At 44.8% G+C, this 19,674-nt stretch overlaps 2 protein-coding genes across 2 annotated transcripts; both read left to right on the top strand.

Annotated features, from left to right (window-relative positions):
- Nucleotides 1-10,244: 10,244 nt before the first annotated feature.
- LOC124691250 (tyrosine-sulfated glycopeptide receptor 1-like) lies at nucleotides 10,245-13,619 on the top strand. Its single transcript, XM_047224522.1, has one exon. It carries the CDS (start codon nucleotides 10,305-10,307, stop codon nucleotides 13,455-13,457), a length of 3,153 nt encoding a protein of 1,050 aa, XP_047080478.1. The 5' UTR covers nucleotides 10,245-10,304; the 3' UTR covers nucleotides 13,458-13,619.
- A 1,983-nt stretch (nucleotides 13,620-15,602) lies between these two features.
- LOC124689186 (tyrosine-sulfated glycopeptide receptor 1-like) lies at nucleotides 15,603-18,877 on the top strand. Its single transcript, XM_047222752.1, has one exon. The coding sequence runs from the start codon at nucleotides 15,603-15,605 to the stop codon at nucleotides 18,798-18,800; it is 3,198 nt and encodes a 1,065-aa protein (XP_047078708.1). The 3' UTR covers nucleotides 18,801-18,877.
- Nucleotides 18,878-19,674: the final 797 nt, after the last annotated feature.

Here is a 19,674-nt window from a genome sequence, read left to right as displayed (position 1 = left end):
GACTAGTGGACTACCATGTTTTAAATGTATAACGATGGGAGTGGTGATCAGAAGCACCTACGTACCATGTCGAGGCATTCACACGGCCAGGAAATCAAGGGCCACGCATTCAAGATCACCCTGCCCTCCGCCGTATACAAGTACTCGTGAAAACGCGTCCATATCCTGATTTACGAGCTTGACCCAGCTTCTCTACAGCTGCGGCCGTGGTCCTTGATTCAGGGAAGAAGCCAAAGCCATCCTTAAACTAGCAGCGTGATTTGGGGTAACCTGGCTGGCATAGTGCGGGAATAAATGTCCTTTTTTTGGTGATGAATCAAGCTATTTGTGGGCCATCAGATGAAGCAAAGATGGACGGTAGGGAATCGGTCCGTCGATTTGCTCCCGTCGGACTACGATAGCTAGTGTTCAGTGCAGAGGTGAATGCACTGTCCATGGCACAGAATGAAAATCTTGTACCACTCTGGGGTACTGCATCCAGGGAAACTTAAGGCTCCTCATATATTCCTATATGGAGAATGGCAGCCTAGATGATCGGTTCCATAACAGGGATGATAATACTAGATCATTTTCTTGACTGGCCAGTGCGGCTCAAGATCATGAAAGAAGCAAGCCCGGGTCTTTCTTATATTCATGATGTCTGCAAGCCTCATATTGTCCACCGTGACATCAAATCCAGCAGCATCATATTGGACAAACAATATAAAGCTTATATTGCAGATTTTGGGCTAGCCAGATTGCTCCTTCCCAACCAAACTCATGTCACAACTGAGCTGGTCGGCACTATGGGTTACATTCCCCCCGAGTATGGGCAAGCATGGGTCGCAACATTGAGAGGTGATATATACAGTTTTGGAGTAGTCATGCTTGAGCTGCTCACGGGGAAGCGACCTGTTCCTGTGGACAGAGGTGAGGGCCTAACCTGAGGTAGAAGGAGGCTGCAGGGAGGAACTCTCTCTTCTAGGGTTACAGAGATAGAAGCACCTTATATAGGTCAGGACTGGGCTGGGCTAAATGGGCCACAACAGAGAACAAGAAGACAGCCCAACAGATACACCAACAGTTATCCAACACTCCCCCTCAAGATGGGTGATAAATGTCAATCATCCCCATCTTGGCACAGGCAAGATTACACTCCTTTGAGCCCAGTCCCTTTGTTAAACAGTCTGCCACTTGTTGTCCTGATCTCACATAAGCCAATGAGATAATCCCTGCATCAATCTTTTCTTTAATAAAGAATCTGTCTATCTCCACATGTTTAGTTCGCTCATGCTGGACAGGGTTATTTGCTATGTTTATGGCAGACATATTATCACACCACACTTTCAAGCTTCCTTGCCTTAAAATTTTCAGCTCTCTTAGAAGGTTTCGTACCCACAACATTTCACCCAGGCCCCGTGACATAGCTCTGTACTCTGCTTCGGCTGTTGATTTCGATACAACAGATTGTTTCTTCTCCATGACACCAAATTTCCTCCAACAAAAACACAATACCCTGAGGTGGATCTTCGATCATCTAAGCAGCTAGCCCAATCTGCATCACAATATCCATCTACATTTAGGTGTCCATTACTTTTAAACAACACTCCTTTTTCCGGAGTGCCCTTCAAGTATCTCAAGATTCTTTGAGCTGCTTCCAAGTGTCCATCCCTCGGATCATGCATATAGCGACTCACTACACTCACTGCAAATGATATATCTGGTCTAGTGTGGCATAAGTATATTAGTCTTCCAACAAGTCTTTGATATTTCTCCTTGTTTATGGGTTCTCCAGACTCTGTTGTGATTTTAGTGTTCTGGTCAATAGGTGTTGAAGCCACACGGCACCCCAGCATGCCCATATCATCTAAGAGATCCAAAGTATACTTTCTTTGAGATAGTGATATCCCTTTTGATGATCTTGCAACTTCTATTCCAAGGAAGTATCTAAGTTTTCCCAAATCTTTCACCTCAAAGGCCTGACTCAAGCATCCTTTCAGTTTTGCGATTTCCACAACATCATCTCCCGTGATGATAATATCATCAACATACACAGCAAGGATAGTGATTTTCTGCTCCGAACGTTTGTAAAATAAGGTATGGTCTCCATTGCATTGACCATATCCCATGCCACACACCACTTGTCTGAACCTGTCAAACCAGGCCCGTGGAGATTGTTTGAGACCATATAGAGATTTCTTCAGTCTACATACCTTCCCTTTAGTTTCAGGTCTGACAAATCCTGGTGGCATCTCCATATACACCTCTTCTTGAAGGTCACCATGCATAAATGCATTTTTGACATCAAGTTGATGCAAGGGCCACCCAAAATTTGCTGCACAAGAGATCAATATTCTGACAGTGCTCATTTTTGCCACCGGTGCAAATGTCTCATCATAGTCAATGCCATAAGTATGACTATATCCTCTTGCCACAAGTCTTGCCTTATATCTCTCCACTTTTCCTTCTGCATTTTGTTTTACAGAATAGATCCACTTACAGCCTACTGTATTCTTTCCTTTAGGGAGATCTGTCAACTCCCATGTTTTATTTTTCTTCAAGGCCTCTAATTGTTCCATCATAGCATTGCACCATCTCGGGTCCAACTCGGCTGCCTTCCAATCCTTAGGAACGAGATACAATTTGCGATGAAGCAACAAAAGCCCGAAAAGAGGGTGACAATGCCTCGTAAGAAATATAATTTCCTACGTCATAGTCATCATAACTCAGTCGCTTTGGGGGGCCAACTTTCCTTATCCCTTTCCTTATTGCAATCGGCAAGTCTAGGCTATTATTGGACTCAGTCTGAGATTGATTCTCCTCTGCAGAATCTACACTTGTGCTTTCTTGATTTTCTGGTCCAAAGGGTTGCTCCCCCGCCCTCGGTCTTGTTGCTCCTCCGAGTGCATCTACTTTTTCCCTTTGTACTTGTCTTCTAGAGTACACAAGTGGATTCTGCAGACCATCTTTGTGGTGGTACGAGTCTAGGTGGTGTAGGTGTACCAGGAATTGCGGGAATCTCCGCAACAATAGGAATTTGTTGATGTTGTTGTTGGTCACCATCTTGCTTGTTGGTCACCATCTTGCTGCTGCTCCCCTCTTGAGCATCACCAAGATGGTCAAGCCCTCGGAACAAGCCACTAAGATCACTCTCACCGTCATAAAATGGTTCCGACTCCGAAACGTAACATCCATGCTTACAAATGTCCTCCTCTCGGTGGGACTCCAACACTTGTAACCCTTACGTCCGGAGGAATAGCCAATAAAGATACATTTGATAGCCCGATGATCTAGCTTGCCAACAGATGGCTCGTGATCCCTTACAAAACATGTACAGCCAAAGAGTTTGGGTGGTACAACAAAGTCATTGTTATTTAGAAGGAGTTGGCAAGGAGACCGCATACCTAGAATCTTTGAAGGCATTCTGTTGATCAAATATGTAGCGCTCATAACCGCCTCACTCCATAAGAATTTGGGAACATTCATGGTAAACATAAGAGATCGAGCCACTTCAAGAATGTGCCTATTCTTCCGCTCGGCAACTCCATTCCGGGGAGGAGTGTCGGGACATGAAGTCCGGTGCGAGTATACCTTGCGAAGATAAGAAGGCAGACAAAAGGTTTGTTGATATATTCGGTACCATTATCGCTTCGATCACTTGCACCCGAGCATTGAATTGGTTTTTCACATAGGCACAAAAACTGCGGAAACAAGTGAACACTTCATCTTTGTGACGCATAAGATAAATCCAAGTCATTCTGGAATAGCGATCAATAAAAGTCACAAAGTACTTCATGCCACTTATCGACACAACAGGACACGTCCATCGAGTGCACTAACACAAATGGGGATACACTTCGATCCCTCTACTAACATAAGAGGTTCTCGTATGCTTAGCATATTCGCGAGCATCACAACATAATTTGGTTTTGTCCACTCCATTCATTACATCGGGAAAAACTCGAAACATTTTATCAAACGCCATGTGGCCCATTCGACAATGATGAACTAGTGCCATACTCTCCTTTCCTCCAACAATCGCAGCAAGCACAGAACTAGCATCATGCCCCATCTTGTCACGATCTATGTGCCAAAGACCTCTATGCCTGGTTGCAGTCCCAATCTTCTTGCTCGCTCTCCCTTTCCCGAATTAAACACGTATATCTATCAACTATTATACGGTAGTCCTGCTGATCAATCAGGGCACTTAGAGATAGCAGATTTACTGGAAAAGCAGGAACATGTAGAACTGATGACAATTTTATGTTGGGTGTACATTGCACCGACCCCTCCCCTTTTATAGATTGTGTTGTGCCATCTGCTGTTTGGATAGTGCCTCTATGTGTGGGAGGATACCGAGTATAAGAGTCAAACTCACTAATATTTCCGGTAACATGTTTGGATGCTCCAGAATCAAGAATCCAATCTGAATTAGCATTATGAGTGGCTATAGAAACTCTATCAATATTACCTTCATCTTTGTAGACATAGTGAGCAAAGTTCCCAAAGGTTGCTTCATTTTGTCCTTCTTCCTTTGATTGTCCCTGAGAGGTACTGGTAGTTGACTCTGAAGCTGCTGCCATATGCGCCTTGGGTGATATAGCGTGCTGCTGTCCTCCACCCCTGCCATACTGATGTCCATATGGCTGTCCACCACTTCTGCCATAGTGCTGTCCACCACCTCTTCCATACTGCTGTCCATATGGTTGTCCACTACCTCTGCCATCACCTCTTCCTCTGTAGCTTCCTCTGCCATGTGTGTATCCTCCTCTCCCCTACTCGGGTGTAGCAAAGGAGGTACACCGATGCTTCAAGTGTCCCTTCGCCCACAAGTATAGCGAGTCTCTCATCTCTCGGTCCGTCGGTAGTGTAGAAGGTCGGATGAGGGACGAGAATCTCTTCCCTTTGTCATATTCGGACGCACTTCCTCTCCGGACATAGCTGCAATGGCTTCTTTGAGAGAAGGGGTAGTGGTTTGATGCGAGTAAAGCAGCCCTTCTCCCTCAAAATCTTGATTAAGACCCTTCAAGAACTTCATGACTCGCCGACGTTCAATCCAGCTTGCGACGAGCACTCACACATTCCCCATGGGCAAGTTCCGGAGGATCAACATGATCCAAATCTCCCCAAAGATGCCGCAACTCAGCCACATATGCCATCACAGCTTTTGTTTCCTTGTTGCAAGTCATGCACTTTATCCTCAATCTCAGCAATCAACATAATGTTCCCCTTTCCAGAATAAAGATTTGATAGGGTGTCCCATACCTCTGAAGCTTTTGTGAGTGCCTCTACAGAAGCAGCAATGTTAGGAACCAAAGAGTTAAGCAACCATGCCACAATCAGAGAATTTATGGCGTTCCACTGTTTCCATTCCGGACTGGTCTTGTCTGCTGGTTCTGCAACTTCACCACTCACACGTTCATCCAGCCCTTTCGAGTTCAAAATCAACAACGCCCTCCTTGACCATCGGAGATAGTTGGCCACTCCTTCCAACTTGATTTCGTTCGCCGGCAGCTCAAGTTTCTGACCGATGTTGGTATGGGGAACGATTGCTCCCCCTCCAGCAGATCCTCCTCCATCTCCTTTGGTAGTGATAAGTTCTGCTAGCTTCTCCGCGAGCCTTGGCCAAATCCCTGTTGTCCCCCATGCTTGACACCAAACTAACTTCTCAGAACCACCAAAGGACTTACCCGCAGGAAGCCTCTTCCTCTCCTTACTTGTCACTGCCTTCCCCTCCTTACCGCCGCAGCAGCCTGCTCCCTTCCTCTTCCTCTTCCTCTTCCTCCTAGCTGCCACAGCAGACTAGGCTTCTAGATCGGCAATCCTTCCCGTCGTTGCCCTCACTGCCCCTTGCTCTGATACCATGTGGACAGAGGTGAGGGCCTAACCTGAGGTAGAAGGAGGCTGCAGGGAGGAACTCTCTCTTCTAGGGTTACAGAGATAGAAGCACCTTATATAGGTCAGGACTGGGCTGGGCCAAATGGGCCACAACAGAGAACAAGAAGATAGCCCAACAGATACACCAACAGTTATCCAACAGTTCCAGTACTGTCTACATCAGAAGAACTTGTCCCATGGGTCCTACAAATGAGCTCTGAGGGTAGACAGGTTGAGGTCCTGGATCCAACACTTCGATGAACAGGGTATGAAGAACAAATGCTGAAGGTGCTCGAAACCGCTTGCAAGTACGTTGATCATGATCAATTCAGGAGGCCCGCCATCATGGAAATAGTCTCCTGTCTCGCCAGTGTAGACGCTGACCAGCAGATATAAAGATCAGTGAAGGTACGATGAACTACATATGATAGATAATCTTGTATTTTTGTGCCCGGTGTATTTGTGACATTTTCAGTTTCTCTAGAACTACTACTTCTGATAATCTTCGAGTTTGTTTTGTAAGCCTAACAGGTTGCCGATTGCCATTTTGAGCCATAAGTTATCATTAAAAATCGTCTTTCTTTCAATGGGAAAAAAGTTCCACAATCATAGGAAAAAAATCAACATAAAAATCAACATAAGTGCTTCCACCTGTTTGCTTCGGATCGGTTGATTTAAGAAACCACCAGAGCTTTTTCTTTTATGTTGAAACCACCAGAGTTGGAGCATCGGAGGTGATACAACAAGTGTTTGGTTGGTCCAAAGCGTTGAATGGAATGCATGAGAAATTCTGAATGTAATACGACTAATCGACTACCATGTTTAAAATGTACAACGACAGGAATGGTGATCAGAATTTAGAAGCACCTACGTACCATGTCGAGGCATTCACACTGCCAGGAAACCAGGGGCCTCGCATTCAAGATCACCCTCTGGCGAATACAAGTACTCGTGAAAACGCGTCCAAAGCCTGATTTACGAGCTTGACCCAGCTTCTCTACAGCTGCGGCCGTGGTCAAGACACGACATTCGGGCCGGCATTTCGCCGAACGACCTGAGGACGTCCGATGGGTAGATTCCAGCGGCGAGCACATGGAGGAGGAGCCACTTCCGGGCTTGCGGCGAGAGCGGTGGAGTTGCGACCTACGTGAGGCTGGAAGCGAGCGTGCGGCGGAGTTCCTTGGCATAAGAGGAGGAGGCACTTCCGGCGAGAGCGGTGGAGTTGCGACTCGCCGGCAGCGAGGAGCAGAAGGAGGTGGAGACTGGAGAGGCTTTTCTGGTTTTCCGCTTTGCTATGTGATGGCCATTCATCACCTACGGGGTAGCGGCCTAGCTTCAGCTAGTCCTCCTCACGGAAGAAAATACTTTTAAAGATTCTCAAAAAAAAAAAAAGCTCAAAAACTTTAAAGTTCCTCAAAAAATCAAATAAGTATAATAAAAAGTTTGTAAACTGTTTATTAAATATAATATACTCCCTCCGATCCATATTACTTGATGCTAAAATGGACATATCTACATTAAAATGTGTCTAGATACATCTATATTAGCATAAGTAATATGTACCGAAAGGAGTACAAATTTTCAGATAATAATATTCCATAGAAAATATCTTAGAATATCTTCCACCATTCAAGAGAGTATATTTTGTATTTATTGAAAATAAACTCACTCCAATAACGCATGACGGAATTCCATGAACATTCACTTATTTATGTTGAATTGAGTTTTCCTCCTTTTCTTCTATCAGATTTACTCATAATATCAGTGGACAAACAAACATGCTATATGACCATTTTTTTTTTTTGAAAAATAGCATCAATACACGTTTTGAGTTTTGATATCTTTAGTAAATTTTTGGTACTTCAGTAAACTTTCTACAATCATTATTTGACGAAGATAACTCATGTTCCGAACTTGCCCTTAGGATTAGGAATGGGATTATGATGGAAGGACAAATTCTTCTGTGATTGTAGGTGGTTAGGACATAGTATGATAGAACCATTTTGAGGAAGATGGCCAGCTGAGACTCAATTGATCGGAGGAGATAAATCAAATTACATTTGTCTTAAGAGGAGAAGCACGGTATTTATGGTGAGCTCAAGGGAGAAGCACGGTAAGTCCGTGTGACCATTGTGGACTTTGTGCCATGACAGTGAAAAGAGTGTGTAGTTATAGGAACCAAGGGAATATCACCATGTGATCTCTTCGTCATCCTTTACTTGAGATTAGATTGCTTCTATCTTACTTGTTAGTGTAATCTTTTCATATAGGATGGCTCACCATGTTTTACTTTAAGAGAACATTATTTATCCCTAGAACTTACTAATTCAATTAAATTTTATACTCATCATCTTTGGTAAAATTTGTTCCTGCCTTTGCTTGAGATTAGATTGCTTCTATCTTACTTGTTAGTGTAATCTTTTCATATAGGATGGCTCACCTTGTTTTACTTTAAGAGAACATTATTTATCCATACAATCTACTAAGTTAATTAAATTTTATACTCGTCTACACCCCCCCCCCCCCCCCCCACACACACACACACACACAGACACACCCCATCACCAGCACCACCTTCCTAGTTGACAACTTTGATCCTTCACTTACACATTTACATGGAGAGCATTTGTGTAAAGTTCTACAAACAAAAATTGTAAAGAACATTGTTTGTGTCCAACAGGTAAGGGTGTGCCCTCTTCGCTCTAATTAAATTAGAGGCTTCATGTAAGCTTACATGTCCAACTTGAGGACCGAAAAAAATTCAAAGAAATTTATTCCAAATTCAAAGATACCTGGTCCAAAATTTTCATCTAATATTTATCCAACAATTTTTGGCACTACTTCAACTATTCCCAAATTCTAAGTTTGGTCTATAACCTCTCATATCATAAATTCTTAATATCTGAAGTCTCAAACCCATCTAGATTTGGTCCTTTTGCTCCCCGAAAACTGGCTTTGATGATGACGTGGTGACGATTTGACACACTTGACAATCCATTCAACATAAAACAATTTACAAAACAAAAAATATATGTAGCACTATTAAGCATCTGAAGAAACTATATTTATAAATTGCAAAAATATTCTAGTAAAGTTACTAAAGACTGCAGGAATTTCTAAAATCCAAAAAATAGGAAAACCATGGAATTTGGCAAAGTACCGAGTTTCTACTTTCTATTTTATTTAATATTACATTTTAGTGTCTTTTCTAAGAATTTTAAATTAAAAGAACTTCTCGATTTCCCCAGAGACAGGATCAATGTCAGTGCCACTTTTTTTTTCTCTAAACCAGAGCATTTGTATCGAGAACATTTGTATCGAAACGAAATCAGATAATGAATATTAGTAGCTACCTGTACAAAATTTAGAGACGGGATCCTGCAACAACGGGAAAGAAACTAGAGTGTACATCTACACCCACTAACGAGCATCAAAAAAACATCATTCAAAGAAACATAACATCATACAAGCATCAGACAAAAAGGGGCCACTGCCAACCCTCACACGCTACACCACTTTACTTGAACCGCTTCAGAATTCAGAAGGTAGCCCCAAAACGTCACGGTCCATGGTCCATAATAGTGCGCCAGTGGAGCCAGGGAGAATGGAAAACAGCATCAGATGTAAACATCAGGCAAAGCTTGCGTCATAAGGGCAAGTAAACGCCTCAGGTCAAGAGGATGGAGGAGAGCACAGATCATCCATCCACCCACCCACCCACCCCGTCCATTAAGCTAGAAAACTGAACTTCTTCTTGCCCTCCACTTTGCCTTGTCTGCACGCTAACAGCGACGACTGCTCATGCTCAAGATTTTTTTTTCTCACATGATGATTGTTCTAGATCAAAAAATGCCTTTCGGTATGATCTAGGCGTGTACCATATCCCCATATTATCTTCGCAAATCTTCACCAACTGTTTCTTTCACAAATGCGCGCCTTTTCCTGTTCCTTCAAATCTCCACCAACTGTTTCTTTTTCGAATGCGGCCTTTCCTGTTCCTTCAAATCTTCACCAACTGTTTGTTTCTTTCCTCGCATGCACGCCTTTCCTGTTTACCAAAGGATGCATTAACAAGTGATGTTTTTAGTCAGTCTTAGTGGAAAAGATAAGATTTGTCCGGTAAGAGAAGGAATGTCAGGTTGCAGTAAAAATCCGATATGACTGAGTTGATAACGAGTGGATGACTACAATGCAATATTTTGTACGGTTAGTTTTCATAAGATTGGGAAATTGACTTGTCAGTAGATTATAGCAAGCAGCCACGAGTGAAACGTCATAGTGTGAACCCACCACTTTTTTCTTTGTGCTGATTACGACGGCAAAGAACAAAACAAAATGGAACCAAGATCTTTCTTCTGACGCTGTTTCGTGATTAGACCACCATTGAACTTTCTCCGGTCAAGGCACAATTTAAGCTCTGGTTTCCATGCTAGTTTCACCAGAAAACCATGCAGCCACTCCATTTTTCCAACAAGATACACCACAAGATACTGCGCATACCTTCCTTTGGTGTTGCACTTGTGCTGCTGATCTACTTGGCCTCTCCTACCAGTTCCTGCACGGAGCAGGAGAAGCACTCCCTTCTCCAGTTCCTCAACGAGCTCTCACAAGATGGTGGCCTCGCCACCTCATGGCGTAATGGCACAGATTGCTGCAAGTGGGAAGGGATCACCTGCAAACTAGATGGGACGGTCACCAATGTCGTGCTGGTTTCAAAGGGCCTTGAGGGGCACATCTCGGAGTCCCTTGCAAACCTCACTGGGCTGCAGCACCTTAACCTCTCCCACAACTCGCTGTCTGGTCGCCTGCCGCTGGAATTGGTGTCGTCCAGCAACATCACCATCCTTGATGTCAGCTTTAACCAACTCGATGGATCAATCCAAGAGCTGCCATCTTCAACCCCTGCCCGGCCTCTGCAGGTACTGAACATCTCAAGCAACTTATTTGCAGGACAGTTTCCATCCACCACATGGAAAGCAATGGAGAATCTGATAGCCCTCAATGCCAGCAATAACAGCTTTACAGGGCTGATACCAACTGATGTCTGCAACACCTCGTCATCTCTCGCTGTGCTTGATCTGTGTTTGAACAAATTAAGTGGCAACATCCCCCCAGGAATTGGTGATTGCTCCAGGCTGAGAGAGCTCAGAGCCGGCTACAACAACCTCAGTGGAACTCTCCCAGATGACCTCTTCGATGCTACCTTGTTGGAGTACCTGTCTTTTCCTAACAATGTTTTACATGGAAGTCTTGATAGTACACGCATGACCAACCTCAGAAATCTTGTAACCCTGGATCTTGGAGGGAACAAATTCAGTGGCAAAATTCCAGGTTCCATAGATCAGCTCAGGAAATTGGAGGAGCTGCATTTGGACAACAACAACATGTCAGGGGAGCTGCCATCTGCTCTGAGCAATTGCACGAACCTGATAACAATTGACCTCAAGAGCAACAATTTCAGTGGAGAACTTACAAAGGTCAATTTCTCCAACCTGCCAAATCTAAGAACTTTAGATCTTTACTTAAACAACTTCAACGGCAAAGTTCCAGAAAGCATATACTCTTGCACCAATCTGACAGCACTGCGGGTGTCTACAAACAAATTAGATGGGCAGCTTTCACCAAGAATAAGCAGTCTAAAGTACCTCACCTTCCTATCACTTGCTACAAACTCTTTCACAAACATCACAAATGCACTTCACATCCTTAAGAGCTGCCGGAATCTTACCACTCTTCTAATCGGCGATAACTTCAAGGGAGAGATCATGCCAGAGGATGACATAATTGATGGCTTTGAGAAGCTTCAGGTTTTGGACATCCAAGATTGCCAATTATCCGGAAAAGTGCCTCTATGGATATCAAGGCTCACAAGCTTGGAGATGTTACTTTTAAATAGAAATCAACTCACTGGACCGATACCAGGCTGGATCAACTCCCTAAGCCATCTCTTCTTTATGGATGTGTCAAACAACAGTCTTACAGGAGAAATCCCATTATCATTGACGGAGATGCCAATGCTAACGTCAATGGAAAACGCAACTCATTGGGACCCAAGGGTTTTTGAACTGCCTGTTTATAGTGGTCCATCACTTCAATACCGTGTTGTTACATCGTTCCCAACAGTGTTGAATCTAAGCCACAACTACTTCACAGGTGTGATTCCCCAACAGATTGGCCAGTTGAAAATGCTTGTTGTACTTGATTTGAGTTTCAACAAGTTATCTGGAGAGATCCCACGATCGACTTGCAACCTTACAAATTTGCAGGTGCTAGACTTGTCCAGCAACAATCTCACAGGTGCAATACCAGCTGGATTGAACAGCCTGAACTTCCTTTCAGCATTTAACATTTCAAACAATGACCTAGAAGGACCTATTCCATCTGGAGGCCAGTTTAATACATTTCAGAATTCTAGTTTTGATGGGAACCCAAAGCTGTGTGGCTCTGTGCTCACTCATAAATGTGGTTCAGATTCAATAGCTCCGTCCTCCACAAAACGAGATAAGAAGGCTGTTTTTGCAATTGCATTTGGCGTGTTCTTTGGAGGCATCACTGTTCTTTTGCTGTTTGTGCGTCTCCTTGTCTCAGTCAGGATGAACGGTTTTACAAGAAAAAAAGGAAGGGAGAATAACATAGATGTTGAAGAAACTTCATCCTACTCTTGTGCAGAGCAAACAGTTGTGGTGATGCATATGCCACAGGGTAAGGGAGAAGAAAGCAAGCTCAAACTGGCTGACATTCTGAAAGCTACTAACAACTTTGACAAGGCGAACATCATTGGATGTGGAGGGTATGGATTAGTCTACAAGGCAGAGCTACATAATGGCCCCAAGCTGGCAATCAAGAAGCTCAACGGTGAAATGTGTCTCATGGAAAGGGAGTTCAGTGCAGAGGTCGATGCACTGTCCATGGCACAGCATGAAAATCTTGTACCACTCTGGGGTTACTGCATCCAAGGAAACTTAAGGCTCCTCATATATTCCTATCTGGAGAATGGAAGCTTAGATGATCGTCTCCATAACAGGGATGATGATGCTAGCTCATTTCTTGACTGGCCAATGCGGCTCAAGATTGCAAAAGGAGCAAGCATGGGCCTTTCTTATATCCATGATGTCTGCAAGCCTCATATTGTCCACCGTGACATCAAATCCAGCAACATCCTACTGGACAAAGAATTTAAAGCTTATGTTGCAGATTTTGGGCTATCCAGACTGATCCTTCCCAACCAAACTCATGTCACAACCGAGCTGGTTGGCACTATGGGTTACATTCCTCCCGAGTATGGGCAAGCATGGGTTGCTACGTTGAGAGGTGATATATACAGTTTTGGAGTAGTCCTACTTGAGCTGCTCACAGGAAAGCGACCTGTTACAGTCATGGCTAAATCAAAAGAACTTGTCCCATGGGTTCTACAGATGAGGTCTGAGGGTAAACAGACAGAGGTCCTGGATCCAGCGCTTCGAGGAACAGGGTATGAAGAGCAAATGCTAAAGGTGCTCGAAACCGCTTGCAGGTGTGTTCATCATGATCAATTCAGGAGGCCCGTTATCATGGAGGTAGTTTCCTGCCTGGCAAGTATAGATGCTGACCTGCAGAAGTAAAATTCAGCTAAGATTGGATGAATTTACATGGTACATAATATTGTACGTTTGGTGCACAGGATAGATGCAGTTTCCCCAGATTCACTAGAAGTACTACTCTGACTAGCCTAGTAGCCATAAAGTTTGTTTTATACAGCACACAACAGGTTGTCAATTTGAACTTAAAGTACTAGTACTTTTTTTTGGAAAGTTTTTTCTATTTCATTTTTCTTCCCGATGTTTCTTGAAGCATTGTGTGCTTAAGCTTGACAAGCGTGGGAAACGGAATAAAGATGTGAAACAATTGCCTTGTCTTCTCAGATAGAGAGTGAAACCTTTTTCCATTCAAGTGTAGATACAACATAGTGTTTTCCCCGGATCAATGGATGCACTAAAAACCAACAGAGTTGGAGTTGGTTTGGTAGACACTATAGAATGCTTGGTCTAAGAATGGAATTGATTGGAATGGTAAACTGAGGATGCAATACCACTACGGTGTATGGAGTGTCAGGAATGCATAACAGATCAAGTGATTAACAATATACCACCACTAGGAGTACAGGGGGGAATGGCCGAATGGGGATCAGAAGAACCAACCACATCAAACGATTTATCATGGTGAAGAAACCTACATGCAAGGCCGCGCCGCAAGCATGATCGACACGCCGTCCCGAGATCCTCGACGGCCACAGTCGCCATCCAAGCAACGACGACCGGGTCGGCATTCCGTCAAGCAGGTTGAGCGGGCTTCGCTACTGCCGAGACCGCAGCTTGGGCGCGTGCCGCTCCCCATGGCGGCTCCCCAAGACCGCCATTGCAGCAGAGGGATAGTCACCGGCGCACAGTTGGGCGGAAGTTTTCGGCGGCCCGTATACGGTAGCGGTGGAGGAGGAGGCAGTTCCGACGAGAGCAGTGTAGAGTGTAGAGTGGAGGGATGGTGCCGATGAAGCAGAAGGCTATGGAAACGGAAAAGCCCCCACTCCACTCCGTTGCTAAATAGGTGGGCTTTGGGCTCGGAAATGTAGCCTTCAGTCCGCATGGGCTCTATCGGTCTGCTTTGTACTACAGAAGAAGCCCAACAAATAATTCATGCCCCACGTCCACGTATGGCAAAACCTCACCATAGTCTAGCTACAGTACAGCCCACTGAGAAAAAAAAAACTTCAAAAATAAATAAATTAAAGGTGGCCGGCAACTTGGCACTTAATAGATGTGTTCGCAACTAAGAAGCACTACTTGAATATCATTATGTACGGAGTACTTAACGAGATCAAAACAACAATATCTTTTAAAAAATGTCATCTCCCGAAGGAGAGCTGTTGCAAGCCTACGGCCTATGAAACTGGAGAGACTCAAGTATGCCAAATTGGAAGCCAACCAACACTGGGTTAGATTTGAGGAGAAAAATAAACCAACTACCCCCAAAATAAATAAAATAAATATCTTTATCAAAAAGACAAGATATTATTGCCCACCCAGTCTCTAAACCAAGCACATAAGCCACTAAAGACTAGTTTAGAAAGAGAATCTCATGGCCTAACAACTGCAAGCACATATAAAGAGATACTAAGTAGAACATATAAATAAGAAAATAACTTGAGTTAAAACAAAAACTTTGCGCATGTGAAATACAACAAAGAAGAGTGAATGGACTAGCAATAAAAATACAGTTAACCAAAACATGGTCATCACTGTCCAGAATAGCACTCAGGAATCGCTGCCATGCCATAAAATAAAGACTGTAACAATATAGTCAAGTTGGTAAAAGCTCTGCGTGTCATGTCGTATTGCATCGTATCTACCTGATCATAACGCAATTAAACAAGTGCATCATGTACCATTACCAATTCAATAATCACGAATCAAAGGGTGGCTACCAAAAGCAGCTATTTTTTGGCGCAAGAGGGCTTGCGCTTTTCGATAGATAATTGCAGATTCGATAAATAATTGCAGATTTGCAGAGTGGCCTCAACCGAAACGTGCATGTTTTGGTGTGAACCAGGAAGCTGCTGCCTGCCGAGGCAAGTGCACACAACACCAGTGTGGATCCTCTGACCCTTGACCCAAAACCTCCTCCTTCCTCCTCATGCTCTTTCCTGACCAGGTCCAGTCAGAATCAGGTTTTAACCATCTGGCTTTCATGCTAAAGCTTTGATCAGGAAAACCATGGAGAAGCAGCAGCAGCAGCAGCAGCAGCTCCGTTCCTCATGCAAGAAGTGCAGCAACAGATTCCCTGTACCTTTCCTTGGCTGTGCTCTTGTGGTGGTGCTGCTGCTCTCCATGGCCTCTCCAGCCAGTTCTTGCACGGAGCAGGAGAAGGGCTCCCTCCTGCAGTTCCATGCTGGGCTGTCACAGGACGGCGGCCTCTCGGCGTCATGGAAGCAAAACAGCACCGACTGCTGCGTGTGGGAAGGGGTCACCTGTGGCGCGGATGGGACAGTCACCGATGTCTCGGTGGCTTCCAAGGGCCTTGAGGGGCACGTCTCGCCGTCCCTGGGCAACCTCGCTGGACTGCTGCGCCTCAACCTGTCCCACAACTCACTCTCTGGTGGCCTACCACTGGAGCTGGTGTCGTCCAGCAGCATCATCGTCCTCGACGTCAGCTTCAACCGCCTCAAGGAAGACATGCAAGAGGTGCCGTCTTTAACCTCTGTCCGGCCTCTGCAGGTACTGAACATCTCGAGCAACCTGTTTACAGGCCGGTTTCCATCGTCCACCACGTGGGGGGTGATGAGCAATCTAGTCACCCTCAACGCCAGCAACAACAGCTTCACTGGGCAGATACCAAGCCATTTCTGCACAGGCTCACCATCGCTAGCCGTGGTTGCACTCTGCTACAACCAATTTACAGGTGGCATCCCTCCTGGACTTGGTAATTGCTCCATGCTCAGAGTGCTCAAGGCTGGACACAACAACCTCAGCGGGACTCTACCAAATGAACTCTTCGACGCTTCCTCCCTGGAGTACCTCTCCCTTCCTGACAATGGTTTACATGGAGTGATCAATGGTGCACAAATAGTCAAGCTCAGAAATCTGACTACTCTAGATCTTGGAGGGAACAATTTCAGCGGCAAGATTCCCGACTCAGTTGGTCAGCTCAAGAGATTAGAGGAGCTGCGTTTGGACCACAACAACATGTCAGGGGAGCTGCCGTCAGCTCTGAGCAACTGCACTAATCTCATAACAGTTGACCTCAAGAGCAACCACTTCGATGGAGAACTTACCAAGGTTAACTTCTCGAGCCTGCTTTATCTTAAGAGTTTAGATCTTCTGTACAACAAATTCACCGGCACAATTCCAGAAAGCATATACTCTTGCACCAAGTTGGCCGCACTGCGCATATCTGGCAACAACTTGTATGGGCAGCTTTCACCAAACATAGCCAGTTTGAAAGCCCTTACTTTCCTATCACTTGGTTTCAACAATTTTACAAATATCACAAACACGATTCGGATACTCAAGAACTGTAGAAACCTCACTTCCTTGCTTATCGGAGGGACAAACTTTATGGGTGAATCCATGCCAGAAGATGAAATAGTTGATGGTTTTCAGAATCTTCAGGTTCTCTCCATAGCTGGTTGCTCATTGTCAGGAAACATACCCCTTTGGCTATCAAAGCTGACAAAGTTGGAGATGCTGTTTTTGCAAAATAACCAACTCAGTGGACCAATACCAGGCTGGATCAATAGCCTAAACTTACTTTTCCACCTAGACATATCAAATAATAGCCTTACAGGCGAAATTCCAAGAGCCTTAATGAAGATGTCAATGCTAAATTCAGAAAAGACAAAGGCACCCCGTTTGGACCCAAGAGCCTTTGAGCTGCCTGTTTATGCAACTCCATCACGTCAATATCGTATATCAAGTGCTTTCCCTAAAGTGCTGAATCTGGGAAACAATAACTTCACTGGTGTGATCCCTGAGGAGATTGGTCAGTTGAACTCACTTGTTATACTGAACTTCAGCTCCAACAGCTTATCAGGAGACATACCACAGCAGCTCTGCAACCTGATAAATCTGTGGGTGCTCGACTTGTCTAGCAACAATCTTACAGGCATTATCCCATCAGCACTGAAGAACCTGCACTTCCTTTCAGCATTCAACATTTCCCACAATGACCTCGAAGGCCCAATTCCAGATGGAGTCCAGCTTAGTACATTCCTAAGTTCTAGCTTTGAAGGGAATCCAAAGTTGTGTGGCGGTATTCTCCATCGCAATTGTGGTTCAGCAGGAAGACCGTCAGGCTCTAGAAAACACTGGAGCAAGAAATCCATTTTTGCAATTACATTCGGTGTGTTCTTTGGTGGAACCGCTACTCTTTCCGTGCTCGGGTGTCTCCTTGCAACAATCAAGCACAGGAGCAGCAACAGTGGAGATGTGGAAGTATATTCAATTGAGACTGGTTCAGAAGAATCATTAGTGATAGTGCCACGAGGAAAGGGAGAAGACAGTAACCTCACATTCGCTGACATCATGAAGGCTACAAATAACTTTCACCAGGAGAACATCATCGGGTGCGGAGGCTATGGGCTGGTCTATAGGGCTGATTTACCTGATGGCTCTAAGCTGGCCATCAAGAAGCTTAATGATGCTATGTGTCTGATGGACAGGGAATTCACTGCAGAGGTTGATGCACTCTCAATGGCACAGCATGACAACCTTGTACCACTCTGGGGTTACGGCATACAGGGAGATTCAAGATTCCTCATATATCCTTACATGGAGCATGGCAGCCTGGACGATTGGCTTCACAACAGCGATGGTGATGCCAACTTGTTTCTTGACTGGCCGACACGGCTCAAGATCGCACAAGGAGCAAGCCGGGGCCTTTCTTATATCCATGGTGTCTGCAAGCCTCACATTGTCCACCGTGACATCAAGTCCAGCAACATCCTGCTTGACAGAGAATTCAAAGCTTATGTCGCAGATTTTGGGCTCTCCAGATTGATTGACAGTAAAACCCATTTCACAACTGAGTTAGTTGGTACTCTGGGCTACATTCCGCCTGAGTATGGGCAAGGATGGGTTGCTACACTGAGAGGTGACATGTACAGTTTTGGCATGGTCCTGCTTGAGCTGCTCACGGGAAGACGGCCTGTCCTGGTCTTGTCCTCATCAAAAGAACTCGTCAACTGGGTACAGGATATGATATCAGAAGGGAAGCAGCTTGAGGTCCTGGATCCTACACTTCAGGGTAAAGGGTATGAAGACCAGATGATGAAGGTGCTTGAAGCAGCTTGCAAGTGCATCAGCCGTAATCCTTGCATGAGACCAACGATACAGGAACTAGTCTCCTTCCTGGAGAGTGTAGACGCCAAACTGCAGATGCAAAATTCAGTTAAGATAGAATGCCGCTACACATAGCAGATGTAGGTCCATACAATTACTACTGAAAGATGTTACAGTTATTTTGACAAAGCTTCTGACAGATTACCATTTTTTTAACTCTGTAATCCCCCCCTCCCTTCAGTTGTATTCCATATTATGGTAAACAAGTGTACAGATTATAACTATATTTACACAGTTCATCCCCATCACGTTCCTTAAGAATTCCACACTGTGGAGAGTTGAGGTGCAAAATCAGTACACGTTATGGGGCTTCGACTGTGTGGGGAAAATTACCCTTGTAATGAAGCAATACTAACTCAATGCTATGGCAAGCATACACTCGTAACTCATTGACTCATATACATGCTTCCGAAACAGCACATAGAATGAAAATAAAAATAGAAATAACAATTAAGAGGACACCAAATTTCCACCAAATGTTAAGGTTCATATTAAGGCCTGGGTCTGTAAAAAGTAAAAACATCAACATTAGGCCAAGAAGCTGACCAGTTGACCCTGCTATGGCATTTTTCTGAATCGAAGTCTACGTGGGAGTTTGCTCCTATCCTTTTCTACCTAAAAAGTTTGATAGCTTGGTCTGGGCAAATTCTTGAGCAGGCGCCAGGTGGGCGATCTGCGATCGATAATCATGGAGGCCAGCATCCGGAACCACAAATCTCCCACACCAAAACGCGCAATCAGCGTCTACAAGCAAGACTAACGAAATATAGGAGATGGAGCGGCGATCGCTGACCTCCGCTCTCTACGCGGTGCTCGGGTAAGAGATGGCGGCGGCCGCCGTTCGCCGGTTCCGGCTTGTGGGGGTTCATCTGGCGGCGAGAGAGAGAGACGCAGGCATCGAGAAAGGCTGGCCCAGTGGCGACAAAAAGAGGCCACAACAGCGCGGCCC

The sequence above is a fragment of the Lolium rigidum genome, chromosome 2 (genome assembly GCF_022539505.1).
Source record: "Lolium rigidum isolate FL_2022 chromosome 2, APGP_CSIRO_Lrig_0.1, whole genome shotgun sequence".
NCBI classification, from domain to species: Eukaryota; Viridiplantae; Streptophyta; class Magnoliopsida; order Poales; family Poaceae; genus Lolium; species Lolium rigidum.
This window is presented reverse-complemented; position numbering and strand designations above follow the sequence as displayed.